Consider the following 14,041-nt stretch of genomic DNA (forward strand, 5'->3'; position numbering starts at 1 on the left):
CAGAATTTACTGCAAAACACGACGAGGTAAACTAAACGCCCGCATCCCTGTTATTAAAGGTAATAGGAACACGCTGGCACGGCGCCACTTTCAGCCTACATTGTTTGGATAGAAACCGGATACATGTTTTGCACCGTTGATCTAGCCTGAAAGAATCATTTTCTCTCCTTTGTGAGAGAAGAATGCGACCTCAAATACAGGCACGGACAGGGAGGACTTTTCTCCTTTTCAATTTGTTTTAATTCCGAGAGACTCTGGAATAGCATCCATCGCAACCTAATGCGAGTCGTAAAAACTATAACAACCTTTACCTCACCTAAAAATATTTCCTTAATTAATGTCCCAATATTGGAAGCGGCCGTTGCGTCCGAGCTTATCGATATGCCTTGTGTGAAGGCCCTCTGACTGTTTATAGGTAACCTGGGCCAAGTCCTCTGCTCCTCGCCAGGTCTCTCCTCTCAGGTGGTTCCGGGTGGGTGGAGCTGCCCAATCAACCCCAATCAGAGGGTGGCAGATAAATTATGTTTACTTTTCAATCTAAACCTTGGTGTGTCTCCATATTTGTTATGGCCAAGAGCCGGGCCGTGACACTTGTGTAATAACTCCGCCCTCGGGTCCGTTTCGTGCCTGGTTTCGGCACGTCTACCTGCATGCATTGCCACAATTGAGAGTCACCCTAGGCTTTGGACACACGCACGCACGGTACGAGTCATCGGTGGCTCAGCAGAATTCCCAGGAACCCAGATGCCTTACCTGTGAGATCCTCGCACTTAGCGTGAACCCAGTGGTTGCATGTGCCGCATTGCATCATCTGGCTGTCGTAGTCGTTGTCCTCGTAGCACTTGAAGCAGATGGGGCAGTAGTTACCTAGAGAGGGAAACAGTTGTTTTGTGTTAGCGCCAGGTCTGGGTGCAGAAAGAGCAGGGCAGTACCTCACCGTTTAGCAGACGCTTTTATGCAAAGCGACTTACAATAAGTACACTTGTCAGAAGTAAGAGAAACAATATATCGCTGTCGGTATGGTAAGGATGTTCATAGAACCAAATGCCAAGCACTAACTATTGTTAGGTTAACACACAATAAGTGTGTAAGAGGGATGTGGGGAGGCAAATAGTCCAAAGAAAGTGTCCTTAAAATTAAGAACATTCAATGAGAGTGTGTGTGGAGGACGGCTGGTTTAAGCAGCCTCATCGGGCAAGGTCTGATTGGACTCTGGGGCTTGCTGAGGCTGCACATCTCTTGCACGTTGAGTAATCAGTGTGCATGGGTTAAACCAGCCATCACCCCCCCCCACACACACACACACACACACACACACACACACACACTAGGGTGAGATCTCCTGGATGCTAGTGCAGCACCCCAAACTTTTGCAAACACCACCAAAATGCTTCTACACATCTGACTGCTGGTAGTTGCATCCTCTGTAATGAAAGACTCGCCATGCTTCTCTTCTGAACAACCCACATGCAATCAAAAGTATATATCGCCCTCTGCTGTTTAAAACGTTGCTGCAATTTTTTTAATTATTATTTATTACCCAGGGTAACTACCCTGGGCATAACACAGTCTGGACTCTAACCCTGGTCATAACACAGCCCTGACTCTTACCCTGGTAATAGGTCACTTACCCTGGTCGTAGAGCTTGGAGCAGTCTGGGCATAGGCCTTTGTCATGATTCCAGTCTGTGTCCCAGCTCTTCCCTGGCGTGACCCCACAGCTTTTACACCGGATGCACGTCATGCACACCTGCACAGCGGAGCGGGAGGCGAATGTGAGGCGCTGCGTGAAACATCCTTTCTGCACCAACTCATACGCTTGTTGGGATTCTCCAACAACAATGCTGCAGACAGTAGGTGGTCCTTTGGCATGCCTTTTGGATTGGTCCTGCGAGTTTTAATTCCCTAGACTCTGGGCTGTAGCCATGGAGTTAAAATGTTGGTAAGCAAATATGCTGGTGCCACTGAGATTTTACGACATTCAACCAGACCTTAAATACATTTGGACTGCAGTACACGTCCTTGAAGGCTCCCTTGGATGTGACCCATAATGCCGTCAGTCCATTGCTGGAACCGAGTCTTTATACCTTGATCCAACACAGCTGCTTCTAGCAAAAGGGCTTCTAGTCCTGAACTCACCCACGCCTTCCTCTTCTTGTTGTGCTTCGGATAGTTGGAGCCCAGGCAGGAGTCATGGTAGCAGTTCTGGCAGCGATCACACTCCAACAGAGCCTGGGAAAGGGGGTAACCAGTGTTTAATTAGCAAGCCTTTGACAAAGCCTATGATGATAGTTCAGCAACATTTGCTAAGAGTCCTCTGGGTAGGCTGGTAAACTGATCTATCTAGCATACATCTAGGTGGACACACCCACTTGTGATGTCACTAAGGAACAGGGAATTGTCAAATGGTCTATAATGGCTACGCACACTCAAATCTGCTCGCAATAAATCACCCCTTTAAGACACTGCAGAGGCTGGGACAGGTAGAGTATCAATCACAATCCTTTGACAAAGAGAGCTTTTAAACCCTGAATCGGGGTGACAGCTACAGAACATGATGATAGATCATGTTCTGTAGTGTGTGTGTGTGTGAAAGCACCTTTGAGTGTTTGTTCTTCTTGCCGCACACATGACAGAACTTGCACCGTCGACAGCACCAGTTCTCCTTGTTCTCCTCCGACGGCCGCTCGGCCGGGTCGAGACAGAACCCGTGGAAGGGCTCGCAGCACACCTGGCAGTAGAGCATCTGTCCACAGAGCATAGGGCAGCCGTTAAGGTGGATCGATGCTACATTCATCCCCTTGGGGAAATTCTGGCATCCCGTTGCTCGCCAATTCAGTCAACAGACAACAAATGGACAAATTGACATGAAACAAAATGGACAAACCGTAAAAGTCAATCAAATAAGTCAACAAAAAGTGAGCAATATTGCACATCGTTGACATTGCATCTAAAAAAAGAGCCAGAGGTAGATGTAAGAAAATGAATATTACGTAATTGCACATTGTCCAGTGTATGGGGGGGGTGGGGAGGGGAGAACTCATGACAGAACTGGCGTGTTATCGAAGGCCTCTCTGTTTGGTTTGGCATGCCGCGCCACGGGCGACCTTCAACAGACGACGTGGCTCTCCGGCGGGTCTCGGGGCGTTTACCTCGTGTTGTCCTTTGCTGGCGCAGAGCAGGCAGACGCAGGGCGGCAGGGGTGGGCCGGAGGTCAGGATGCTGAGGCCACCCATCGACCACACGTTCTCCAGGGCGCAGTCCTCCTGCAGAGGACCACGCAGAGGGTGAGTCATTTGTCAAGTGTTGTCATTTGATTCATGTGATTGGATGATTGAGAAAAACCCAAATGACTGATGATTCGAGTTTTTCTTCAACTCGGGGCATTCAGGGCACTGAGAGAGAGGGGAACGCTTCACTCTCATTGATAAACAGGATTCGGATTCTCGGATTCAAGCATGCAGAGGGTGAAAAGTCGACACTGCCCTCTAGTGGTCAAACGTATGTTAGGGCTTGAGGATCTACGTTGTTTTAAAACACGCCACTGACCTCTAGTGTTCACTAAATATGTTGTGGTAACGAAACGGCAGCGATCAAAAACTCTGTCAGCAATGATTTACATAGAGCATTTTGAAGGCTAGATTTGAATAGTTTTCCATTGGATACATTTACATTGGATGCAAATATTGTAATAGTGTTCGAACCCTGACATGAATATAAAAGGAAAGAGACTGATCCTGGTGCAACAAGCATGGATATAAAAATAAGGCACAAGAGTATGTATTTATTGTTGTATGCATGTCAATGACGGCAACCATTGCACTCCTGCCCATCCCTGGAAAGAGGGATCCCCCACTCTGCGTTCCTTCTCAAGATCTCCTCGCTCATGAAGAGTTTTCACTTGCCCTCAGAGGGGCTAGAATCAGGGGAGTGTCGTAAGCATATGGCCTGTTAAGCCTGTTGGGACTGTACCTGTTATCAAGCGCTATACAAATAAAATTTAATCGAATTGAAAAGCCCAATAACCTGGTTATTCCAACAGTAGCGCTATAATGTGACCCTAACTCCCCCCTTGTTGTACAATTAGTTGTACTCATGCACCTGCATCTCCCACCCCTACCGTACACACCTGGGCAGCGGGGGGAAGGGGGGAGGCGGCTCTCCTACCTTGAAGTCCACCCGGATCTTATGGGTCGGTTCCGAGGGCTCTTGGTCCCGCTGCTCAAAGCCGTGGGCCAGGGCGGCCAGGACGCTGGGCGGGGTCTCCTCGAGGGGCGCCTGCGGGCAGCCAATCAGACACGACTACATCACACTCCTGTTTTGCTCAACGTATCGACTCCTATCAGGTATTTGCAAACCAAAAATGATCCAGAACTGCCTTTAGGCCTCTTATCTAAACAGGCACTGTGCAAAGACACATTGGGACATTATTCACACACAGCATTCCACGGCGTCATGGCAACGGAGAGAGGGGGGGGGGGGGGGGTGGAGCCTCACCTTGTCGGCCTTGCGGCGGCACGGAGTGACGCGGTGCGAGCTGGACCGGCGGTGACGGACCTCCTCGTCCGAGATGTCCCCCAGGAAGCCGTCCAGAGACACGAAATCTGGAGGGGGAAACGGGGGATGAGACCGGGGCCCCTAGGAGAGCAAGACTGCTGGATGGAGGACCCTTTAACACCACCCTGGAGCGCACCGCCTTTAACATGAGCAAGACATGACCCCAGAATAGCATGTCTGGTGGATGAAGGACCCTTACACTACCCGGGAGTACTCCAACTCATGCATAACATGCTCATAATACTGCCATCACTTTACCGGCCTGCAGCGTTTCATACATAGGATTTATATTGTTTTACTACGGGATTATTTAACGATTAACAGTTTTGGGATTAATGATTGTTTGATACATTGGTCCTCAAGAAAAACTGTATAATAGGGACACACTGCCCACTGGTGATGTGACTTTTTAAACTAGCTTGATTAAAGCGTTTAATTAACTACCTTGATTAAAACATTTGTTAATAACCTTGATTCAAAATTTTTATTAACTACCTTGATTCAAACGTTGCATTAACTACCTTGATTAAAAGCGTTGGGTTGTGACTTATTAACTACCTTGAACATAATGCTTAATTACCTAGCTTGATTAAAACGCCGGGCCATGTGACTTAAAAACGACCTTGACGAAACCTTGGTTCGCGCGGCTCGTTAACCAGCTTGATCAGAACGCGGATCAGCTACCTTGGTTGAAGCGCGGCCCGTGGCCCCGCCTGCGGGCCGGCGACGTGGAGCTGGGCGCTGCCTTGATGTCCAGGTCTGAGTCGTAGTCCAGCAGGTCGAAGTAGATTCGGGGCTTGACCACACGCTTGGGCTGCTTCCTGACGGACAGGCTTTGTCCGTCGGCAGGGAGACCTCCCGGGGAGCCCTCGTCCCCCTCCTCGTTACTGGAGTGACCGGCACTCAGCGACGCGCGCCTGCGTTTAGAGGGACCTGGGAGGGGGGGGGGGGGGGGGGAGGGGGAGAGAGAGATAGGGCTTTAGGGAGAGCGGTGGCGGCAGCGATGGGATGTTCGTCATGGCAGCTGGGATGTCGTGTACAGGATGCGTCAGGAGAGGATGTCACCTTTCGGAACAATTTTCCCGCTCAGACGCCGAGCCTTGCGCTCCTCGATCTGATCACATCTCTTGTACCTTGGGGTGGAAACAACGAGGATTAGAACCCGGCTCAACGTTCACGTGAGCCACGGATCATAACGACTCGAAATCTTTGGAGTTGGACTATTTTTAGCGTTGAGATTATTGTGGTTTAATATCATCTAAAAAGGCTTAAACCCGTAGACTTACACGCAGCACTGGCGTTTGGTGTTGGGCCCGCCGAACTTGGGCTTGTCCATACAGTTGATGCACTTGCCGCAGTCGTCCTCGTGGTTGCAGCCCTTACAGATGCCGCACCTCTTGGAGCGGTAGCCAAACGGCCCCAGGCCTTTCCTCTTCAGGAAGCTGGACGGTTTCCGCACCTTGGTGACCTTCTGGTCCGACAGCGCCGGGCTGTCCGACTCCGACGGAGACCCGACATCTGGCGAGAGAACACCCCAAGATGTCAGAGTTTGAACCCACGATGCACGGCGGCGGCCCCGTCTAGCATCAGTCCCATAGTAATAATAATAATAATAATAATAATAATAATAATAATGGGTTGAATTTATGTAGAGCTTTTCTAGACACTCAAAGGCGCTTTACAGTGAAGGGGGGACCTCACTAACCACCACCAGTGTGTAGCAGCCACTTCGGTGATGCACGGCAGCCAATCTGCGCCAGAACGCTCACCACACACACCAGCTTGTGGTGGAGAGTGAGGGAATTAATGAGTCAGACAATTATTAATGATCAATTACACAGGATGATGATTAGGGGGCCAGACTGAATAAGCCTGGTTGGGCCAGGACACCGGGGAAGCCCCTACCCTTTGCGATAAGTGCCCTGGGATCTTTAATGACCTCAGTGAGTCAGGACCTCGGTTTTACGCCTCCGCCGAAGGACGGACCTGCTGGCCATCCCCCGCATCAGACTGCGGACCTTTGGGGACAGGGCATTCTCTGCCATGCTCCCACACTCAGCCTACCCAACACATTCCTTTTCCCAGTCTTCTGACCCCTAATCCCCCCCCCCCCCCACTCCCTGGCCCCCCGATATTTTTTCTAAGCGACCTTGGGTATGATAAAAGGCGCTATATAAATCTAAACTATTATTATTATTATTATTATTATTATTATCCCAGCCACACAGCCGAAACACAACGGCACTGTCGCTGTACCTTTAGCGATGTCTGACGGCGAGATCCCCGTGCGTTCGTGCAGCGGCAGGGCGCTGAGCCGGGGGATGTCGTCGGGCACCAGGGCCCGAGGCTGCCCCAGGACCACCGCCGCCGCCCGGCACACGTGCTTGATGCGTGGCCCGCCCGCCCGGCGGAACTCCTGGCACAGCGGAGACACGATCTGGAGCTAGGGAGGGGGGGGGGGGGAGACACGTGGACAGTGAATACGGCTTCCTCAAGCTGTGTCCTGCATTATGATGGGGGGTGGGGGTGGGGGATGTGGCGACGCTGCAGAGAAAAGCTTCATTTGTATACACTTTGCCTCTCCTCACTCCCTGGGCATCGGGGATCAGGGTTCTTACTTGTCCTTGGGGCGGTTCCGTTTTGACAGGGACCTGGTCCACGGGCGGATCCTTTCGATTCCTCCGCCGTCTCTTGGAGGTGACGTCTCTGGCCGTTGCGCCGGACGGGCCTGACAGCAGCTAAAGGGTGGGGAGATTTACATTTACATTCAGCTGACGCTTTTATCCAAAGCGACTTACAATTAGTACATTTGTCATAAAAAAGTTTAACAATATATCGCTGTCGGTACAGTAAGGATGTTCATAGAACCAAGTGCCAAGCACTAACGTCCCTAGGTTAACCCATTCCCTGTATACAACAAGATAGCTAGGATAAGATGCTGCACAACTTACGCACAAAAGTGCGTAAATTGATAGATCATGGCTTCGGGAGGGAGAAACTAAAGCATGTTACACTGCCCAATAAACCTTGAATATCACATGGTCATACCCCTGATGATTTGAGCTGCTTCTGCTGGTCGATTTTAATGAGCTGGACCTTGGCCTTCTTCAGGAGGTTGAACATGCGCTTGTTTGCACCGGTGAGCCGCATCTTCTGTGACGCTCCTTTCTCCTCGGACTCAGGATGGTCGAGTCCGTCCGCGACGCCAAACTCATTGGCAGACAGCTCTGTTAAATGGAGGGACAAACACCACTTTCATTGACTGTTGCACTGTTATAACATGGAACGTGTGACACATCACTTAAGATATTAAAAACATGAAAACGTGAAGCATCACAGGCAGGTTCTTACCCGCGGGCTCCTCTTTCCCGGTGAAGCGCAGGGGCCCGCTGTCGCTGAGCGCGAGAAGTTTGGAGCCTGTCCGGACGCACACAGACACCTTCCTGACCACGCCGGGGCTGTCGAGGTCCTCGATCTTCAGCTTGGCCTTGCCCTTCTCCGTGTTGGTGGTCCTCTGTCGGAGGCTGATGCTCTTCACCTCGTCGTCCAGCCCCTCCGCCAGGTCGACGGGCGGCGGGGGCGGTCTGCTCCTGAAGCTCTCCGTCACCGCTTTGCTTTTGCTCCGAGGCAGTCCCGGGTGCAGCTTTTTCAGCCGTTTGTAGATCTTGAGGTGGACCGCCTGCTTGTTGAACTTCGACGGTCGCTTCTTCTTCGGGACCGTCTGGCTGTTGCTCGACGGCGAGGGAGGCAATTCAAACGCGCTGGGCGAAAACGTATTCTCGAACTTGCCCTCGGCCGGTTTGGAGAGCGTGTACACCTCCTCCCCGGACTCGCCCGGCACGTGCCACTTGAAGCTGGGGTTCCTCAGTAGCGACCTCCTCTTCCCAGACTTTGCAGTCCTCTTCTCAAAGAGGACCTTCCCGCCGACGTCCGCGTCGACTTCGTCCAGCCCCTGGATGGAGAACAGGTCCACGTCGAAGTGAGCGTCTCCCAGGAGGTCTTCCTCTAGAGGCAGGCATGGGGAGAGCGCCCTCGCCGCCGCCGCCTCCTCCTCCTCCTCCTCCTCCTCCTCCTCCTCGTCCAGTTTCTTCACCGGCCGTGGCGGCGGCGGTGGCAGACCCAGATGTAGCCCTTTCTTTGGAGAGTTCCTTCGTGGTAACACAGACATGCCGGCGTCGTCCATGAACCGCTGTGGGGTCTTGATGACGCGGGAGGAGCGAGCGCTGACCACCGGCATGATGAAGTGTTTGATGTTCTTGAGGAACTTTGCTTTTCCGGGCTGAGCGTCGAGCACGTCCAACTGGCTATCGTCTACCAACGTGTCGGTTTCCTCCTGCTTCAGGTCTTCCTTGTCAAACACCATTTTTACAATTTTTGATATTTTCTTGGATTGGGATTTGGGCTTTTTGGAGCCAAGCATCTTCAGACCTTTTTGCCTTCTTTTGAACTTTTTATGCACCCCAATTAATTTCGATCGAGAGGACTGCGTCGTGGACAACGCAGTGAGGTCGGGGAAATCCTCAAACAGGTCGAGGTTCTCACTCAGTGGGATCTCAGGGAAGAGGTCATCAGAATCCATTTGTTTCCTGGACCTTTGCTTTTGCTTCGGACGCTGTCCGATCAAACTTCGCCGTCTCTTTTTCCCAGGTTTGCTCGGTTTCTTCGGTAGACATGATTTCTGAAGACCAATGGATGACGGCTCTGTTGGCACGGCGACCGACTCGATGTTATCGATGGCGTGGATTTCAGGTTCCTCTTTCACCACGGGGAGATCTCTCACCTCAGCCTCCTCAGGCACAGTGTCGTCCTCCTGCACCTCCGTCTGTTCACACTCCTGAGAAACAACAGCGGTGGCTTCTTTTACCTGAGACAAAGAGCTATTACTTTCCACCTCTTGCGCACCAGCGGCCTCCAACGTCGTCGGCTCCTTGGTGGAGACGACCTCCGACGACGCAGACTTCTTCCTCTTCCTCGACGAGAGCTTGGTTTTCCGTCTCCTCGCTTTGGGCTGCAAAGACTTGACCTCGCTCAGCGGCGGCTTGGCCTCGTTCATCTCAGCCTGCGCTGGGCCCTCCATCAGAACGGGATGAGGAGGATCTGGATCAGGATCCTCGGAAGCTTTCTTCGAGACTGGGGCTTCAGTGACCGGAGCTTCAGGAACGACCGGAACTTCAGGAACGACCGGCACTTCAGGGACGACTGCTTCGGGAACCACGGCCTCCGCGACAACCGCCTCTGGAACCACAGCTTCTGAGAGGAGTGGCGGGGTCTCCTCAGACACGGCCTGGGGACAGGGGACTTCTTGGGGTACGTTAGAAGATGCGTCACCTTCGGTCGGAGCTGCAGTGGAGTTCTCCACAAGAACTTGGGGCGTACTGTCATCATCTCTACTCGTTCTCAGCCGTCGCTTCGGAGTCAGCGATGGCTTGGGGGCGCTACACTTTTTGGTTGGCAGGGTGAAGTTGGGGTTGGGTGGTCTTCTCCTCAGCCTGCTTGTGGGCAACTCCGGGGGCTTCTCCGGGGCTTCCTCACACCCTTGCTTCTCCTCCTCCTTGACCTCCACGGACTCTTTAACGTCCTCGTCCTTCTCCTCGATGAAAGGGCTGGCTTGCTGAATTAAAAAGGAGGGCTTGGAGCTTTTGTGTTTACCTGGCGACGAGACCTTCTTGATCTGAAGAGGTGGAACTTTCCCACAGTCTGCTTTAGGGCCGTCTTGGGAATTGGAATGGGATGTTTGCTCCACTTCAACTTCCACCTGTAAGGAGGACTTGTCCTCTGACGGTACGGCACTGTTCAGCAGGGAACGGTTCTCACTGTATGTTTCCGCTCTGTCGCTCTTTTGTAGATCCGAATTTGCTTTGTCTGCATTTTTCTCTGAACCGCCTAAACATTTAATGACACTGGTCTCAGAAAGAGTGGAAGACTTCACATCAGGCCCCATTTTCTCCTCCGCCAATGGAATGGAAGTGTCAGTGTCCTGTGCTTGGCTTTCGCCTTTCACCAGTGTGATGGTCCAGACAAACTTGCTCCTCTTTTTCTTTCGAGCCCTCTTCGCCGGGATGTCCAATTTGGGATTCCTAATTCTGAACAATTTAAATCCTGGTATTCTCATTTCCTCCCTATCTGACTCCACATCATCACCAGTTTCATTTCCCTTATCGGGGAACACAGATAATTTATCATCGACGTCTGGTCTTGTGATGTCCTTGTTTAGCCTCTTGCTCTGCCTCCGGCCTTCCCTCCCACCTAACGGTTTGGCCTGCTCTGTCCTGGAAACCCTTAATGTTGATTCAGCCATGCTAACTTTGTTTGTACTCTGATCTTCTGGTTCAACCGCACAATCTGCGGCCGTTTTAGGGGCTGCGTTCCTAGCTCTACTCCTCTTACGGAACGGTTTATCCCCATCTGTGATTTTCCCCGGGGTCTTCTGTGATTTCGGCACAAATGTATCCGAATTCGATTCAGGTTCGGCTTTTCCGCTCTCAGACGCCCGGTCGGGTTGGTCGTCTGGCTTTCCCTCCTCTATTTGGTCGTCCACCTCCGCTTTGGCACTCGCCTCGACACCGGGGGACGCCGTCTTCGCTGCAGACCTCCCTCGTCGCCTGGTCGGTTCGGCGTCTTCCCCCCCGGTGTCGTGTCTATCGTTGGGGGGCTCCGTTTTTAATTTGACGTGAGCACTAGAGATCTGGTCACCTTGAATCTCCTTAGCTTGCTCCTGATCCTGAAATCCTTTGATCTTCAACTTCCTCATCGTCTTCTTATGAGCCCCCTTTTCACTTTTCACCTTCTTCTTGGCCACCAGCTTGATGGTAATCCGGGGGGAAGTTATGGAGGCTCCATTTTTGGTGGATTGTCTCTCCGTAGCATTTTTTCCTTTCGGACATCCCTTCCTGCCGTCCTTGGCTGGCTCCGTGTCAGGAAACAAGGTGTAGGCCTCCAGTGCAGGGTTTACATCGTGCTCAGGGTCTTGAGCGGAAAGCCCCGTCCCACCTTCCCCCTCGTCAGGCGGAGGCTTCTCTTTCTGCCTCTTAGATTTGGTGCTGACCGGATCACCTAGACAACAGAACACAATACCAACGTATGAGACCAGTGTATTGACTCCAACGACCTGAAGGCCGTGTTGGAGGATTTCCGAATGCGAGATATGTATTTTGCTGTCTGCATGTTCAAACACTTGTGTAATTGTTCATTTCAACATGTTGCGTACCTTTAGTGGGGTTCTTTCGTGACCGCAGGGGTCCTTTATACCCCTTTCTTTCAGCTTCAAACCCTCTGAAGTCATCACCCTAGAAACAAAACAAAGCAATTAACACGCAAAACAACCCTATATCCACACTGTATGATGCTAATCCTCATAGGGCCATGTAGGATAAACGCCTATGGCTGAAAATGTGCAACAACCAAGTAATTAATGGGGATCAAAATACAAATACAGATCTTATCACTAGTATTACACGTGTTACAATTAACTAAAATATGACCAATCTAGATGCAACTGGGAGTAGCAGTGTCCTTCTACCTCACACTGCAACACATGAACCGAATGAATGGCTGGATCACATCAGATTCGTTTCCAATGCATTACAAAAACCAAAAACTTTTTTACTAATTCATTTGGAAGAGTTAGCCTGTTTCTCAATGCTTTTTCTTAAAGGGTGTTTAGTTATATTTTAATTCAATTGCATACATATTTACATTTCAGAGCAAATAATTGTTTTCATTAAACATGCACATTTGCATTCACACACACACATTCTCGCCCCCCTTTATATAAGCTAAAGGCATATAAATACAAGCAGATCTAGATCTAGATGACATGAACACATGAACCGAATGAATGGCTGGATCACATCAGATTCGTTTCCAATGCATTACGAAAAGGACTTCGAAATGTCATTATTCCCTCGAAAAGTTATCATTACAACCAATTTATAGTGTTCCCTCCAAATCAGCAGTGGTGTCATATGTGCAGAAGCGGCCTGGCAGCACACAACGTTACAGCCCATGTATATGTGGTACTAACGAGCATATAGCATATAGGTACGAGGCTGTACCTGTAATAAGGTAGAGTTATATGTAGCTCAGTGGATTAAAACGCATACAAACTAGCAACTAACTACAGCCCTTCCCCCTACACCGAGCCCATTTAAAGTGTTCCCTACTCCAGCCAGGCGAGCTAACGCTGGCTACACACAGTAACGCTAGCTCTGGTACATAGCATGGTGGACTACACTACAATGCATCTTTGTATGTCACCTTGCAAAGTCTGATACGGGCACATGTATGTTATCCTTAGTAAGTTCTGGACAGCATATCTCACAGCTGGACATGGGGTCCCAGAGGGGAAACAACCAGCGTTAGCTTCTGCATCGGCTGTCCACCTCTTTGTGTTGGCTAACGTTAGCGGCTAACTCCTTTAGCTGGTGATACGGTAACGGGCCTGTGCGAACAGATTACGTATTATATTAGAAGTCCCACCTGTGTATACAAACTATCGCTCTTTGTGCATGGCTTAATTAAAAAAAAAATACTTTTTTTTAAACACGGGTCTAAGTTTGCAGGAAAAAAACTGAAACTGTTGAAACATTAACGCTAAGCGAACTTAATGCCTCGTCCCCTTGAGCCAAGCATGTGTTGTGGTGCGATCGCTTGTCGGCCCACAACTGAAGCGAAACGCTGCTTATAACACGTATAAATACCCAACGGAAGACAAGCACATCCACCGTGAGAGGCACGGCGGATCGGGTTCTCTGGCGGGGCTTCAGGCTCAGTAGGGAGCGTCAGCCGCCCGACCAGCCCGGAGCTCCGCGGGACGTTAGCGGGATGATGTTGACGTTTCTGCCCGGTAGTCACGATGTCAGGGGACGGCACACACTACACACTCACACACAGACACACAATGTGGAAAGAATTAAGTAAAGGTACTGACTCCTGAGTGGGTTTGGGACCTCACCTCTTCACTCCCACTCGAGCTGTCCCACCCGGCCTGACCGAGGCGCTTGTGGTCCGCCTCTATCCCCAGCAGGCGCCAGTGAGACGGGTCTTCGTTTAACGCGAGGCACGGCGGCGGGTTGGCGGGCCTCGGGCCTCCGTGGGTCACGTCGTCCGCTTCTGGTCCCGATCGCCCGAGTTGCCATCGCTTGTCGGAGTGCAGACGGCTGCGAGAATAGCGAGGCCGGCCGGGGAAACGACCCCGAGCCGCAGCAGCAGTACCACCACCCTGTCCTCCCACGGCAGCCGCGGTTGCTGGTCCGCATCCCGCTGCCGCCATCATTGCTTCAACAACAACACGGATAGCGTAGCAGTCCGAGGAGACGCAGGAGGGAAGGCGGGAGATGGGCGGGGGGGCAGGTGTTGCCAGATTGGGACAGATTTCCCGCCCAATCTGGCATCACTGGCTAAGGTGGTACTCTCCAGCCAGTGAGACATAAATCGTGCCCAATCTGGCAACATTCGAGGAGGCGCAGTGCTTCAAGGGAGAGTGA

General features: G+C 51.3%; 1 protein-coding gene across 2 annotated transcripts in view; it reads right to left on the bottom strand.

Moving 5' to 3' along the window:
• The window catches only part of kmt2bb (lysine (K)-specific methyltransferase 2Bb), a 53,637-nt gene extending 39,771 nt beyond the window's left edge, over positions 1–13,866 (bottom strand). Inside the window, exons 1-16 of one of the 2 annotated variants that reach the window (XM_030369356.1) lie at positions 13,510–13,866; positions 11,764–11,842; positions 7,908–11,609; positions 7,605–7,783; positions 7,175–7,294; positions 6,813–6,999; positions 5,843–6,074; positions 5,622–5,689; positions 5,241–5,489; positions 4,497–4,603; positions 4,167–4,277; positions 3,152–3,265; positions 2,599–2,745; positions 2,139–2,231; positions 1,632–1,749; positions 754–867 (exon numbers count right to left, since the gene is read on the bottom strand). In XM_030369356.1, coding sequence (XP_030225216.1) covers positions 754–867; positions 1,632–1,749; positions 2,139–2,231; positions 2,599–2,745; positions 3,152–3,265; positions 4,167–4,277; positions 4,497–4,603; positions 5,241–5,489; positions 5,622–5,689; positions 5,843–6,074; positions 6,813–6,999; positions 7,175–7,294; positions 7,605–7,783; positions 7,908–11,609; positions 11,764–11,842; positions 13,510–13,830 — 5,941 coding nt within the window. In that variant the 5' untranslated portion in view covers positions 13,831–13,866. Of the gene's footprint in view, positions 1–753; positions 868–1,631; positions 1,750–2,138; positions 2,232–2,598; positions 2,746–3,151; positions 3,266–4,166; positions 4,278–4,496; positions 4,604–5,240; positions 5,490–5,621; positions 5,690–5,842; positions 6,075–6,812; positions 7,000–7,174; positions 7,295–7,604; positions 7,784–7,907; positions 11,610–11,763; positions 11,843–13,485 lie in introns of both variants that reach the window. The other variant, XM_030369355.1, reaches the window with a different exon arrangement.
• Between the last annotated feature and the right edge of the window lie 175 nt (positions 13,867–14,041).

Source organism: Gadus morhua, chromosome 11 (genome assembly GCF_902167405.1).
Source record: "Gadus morhua chromosome 11, gadMor3.0, whole genome shotgun sequence".
Taxonomy (NCBI): Eukaryota; Metazoa; Chordata; class Actinopteri; order Gadiformes; family Gadidae; genus Gadus; species Gadus morhua.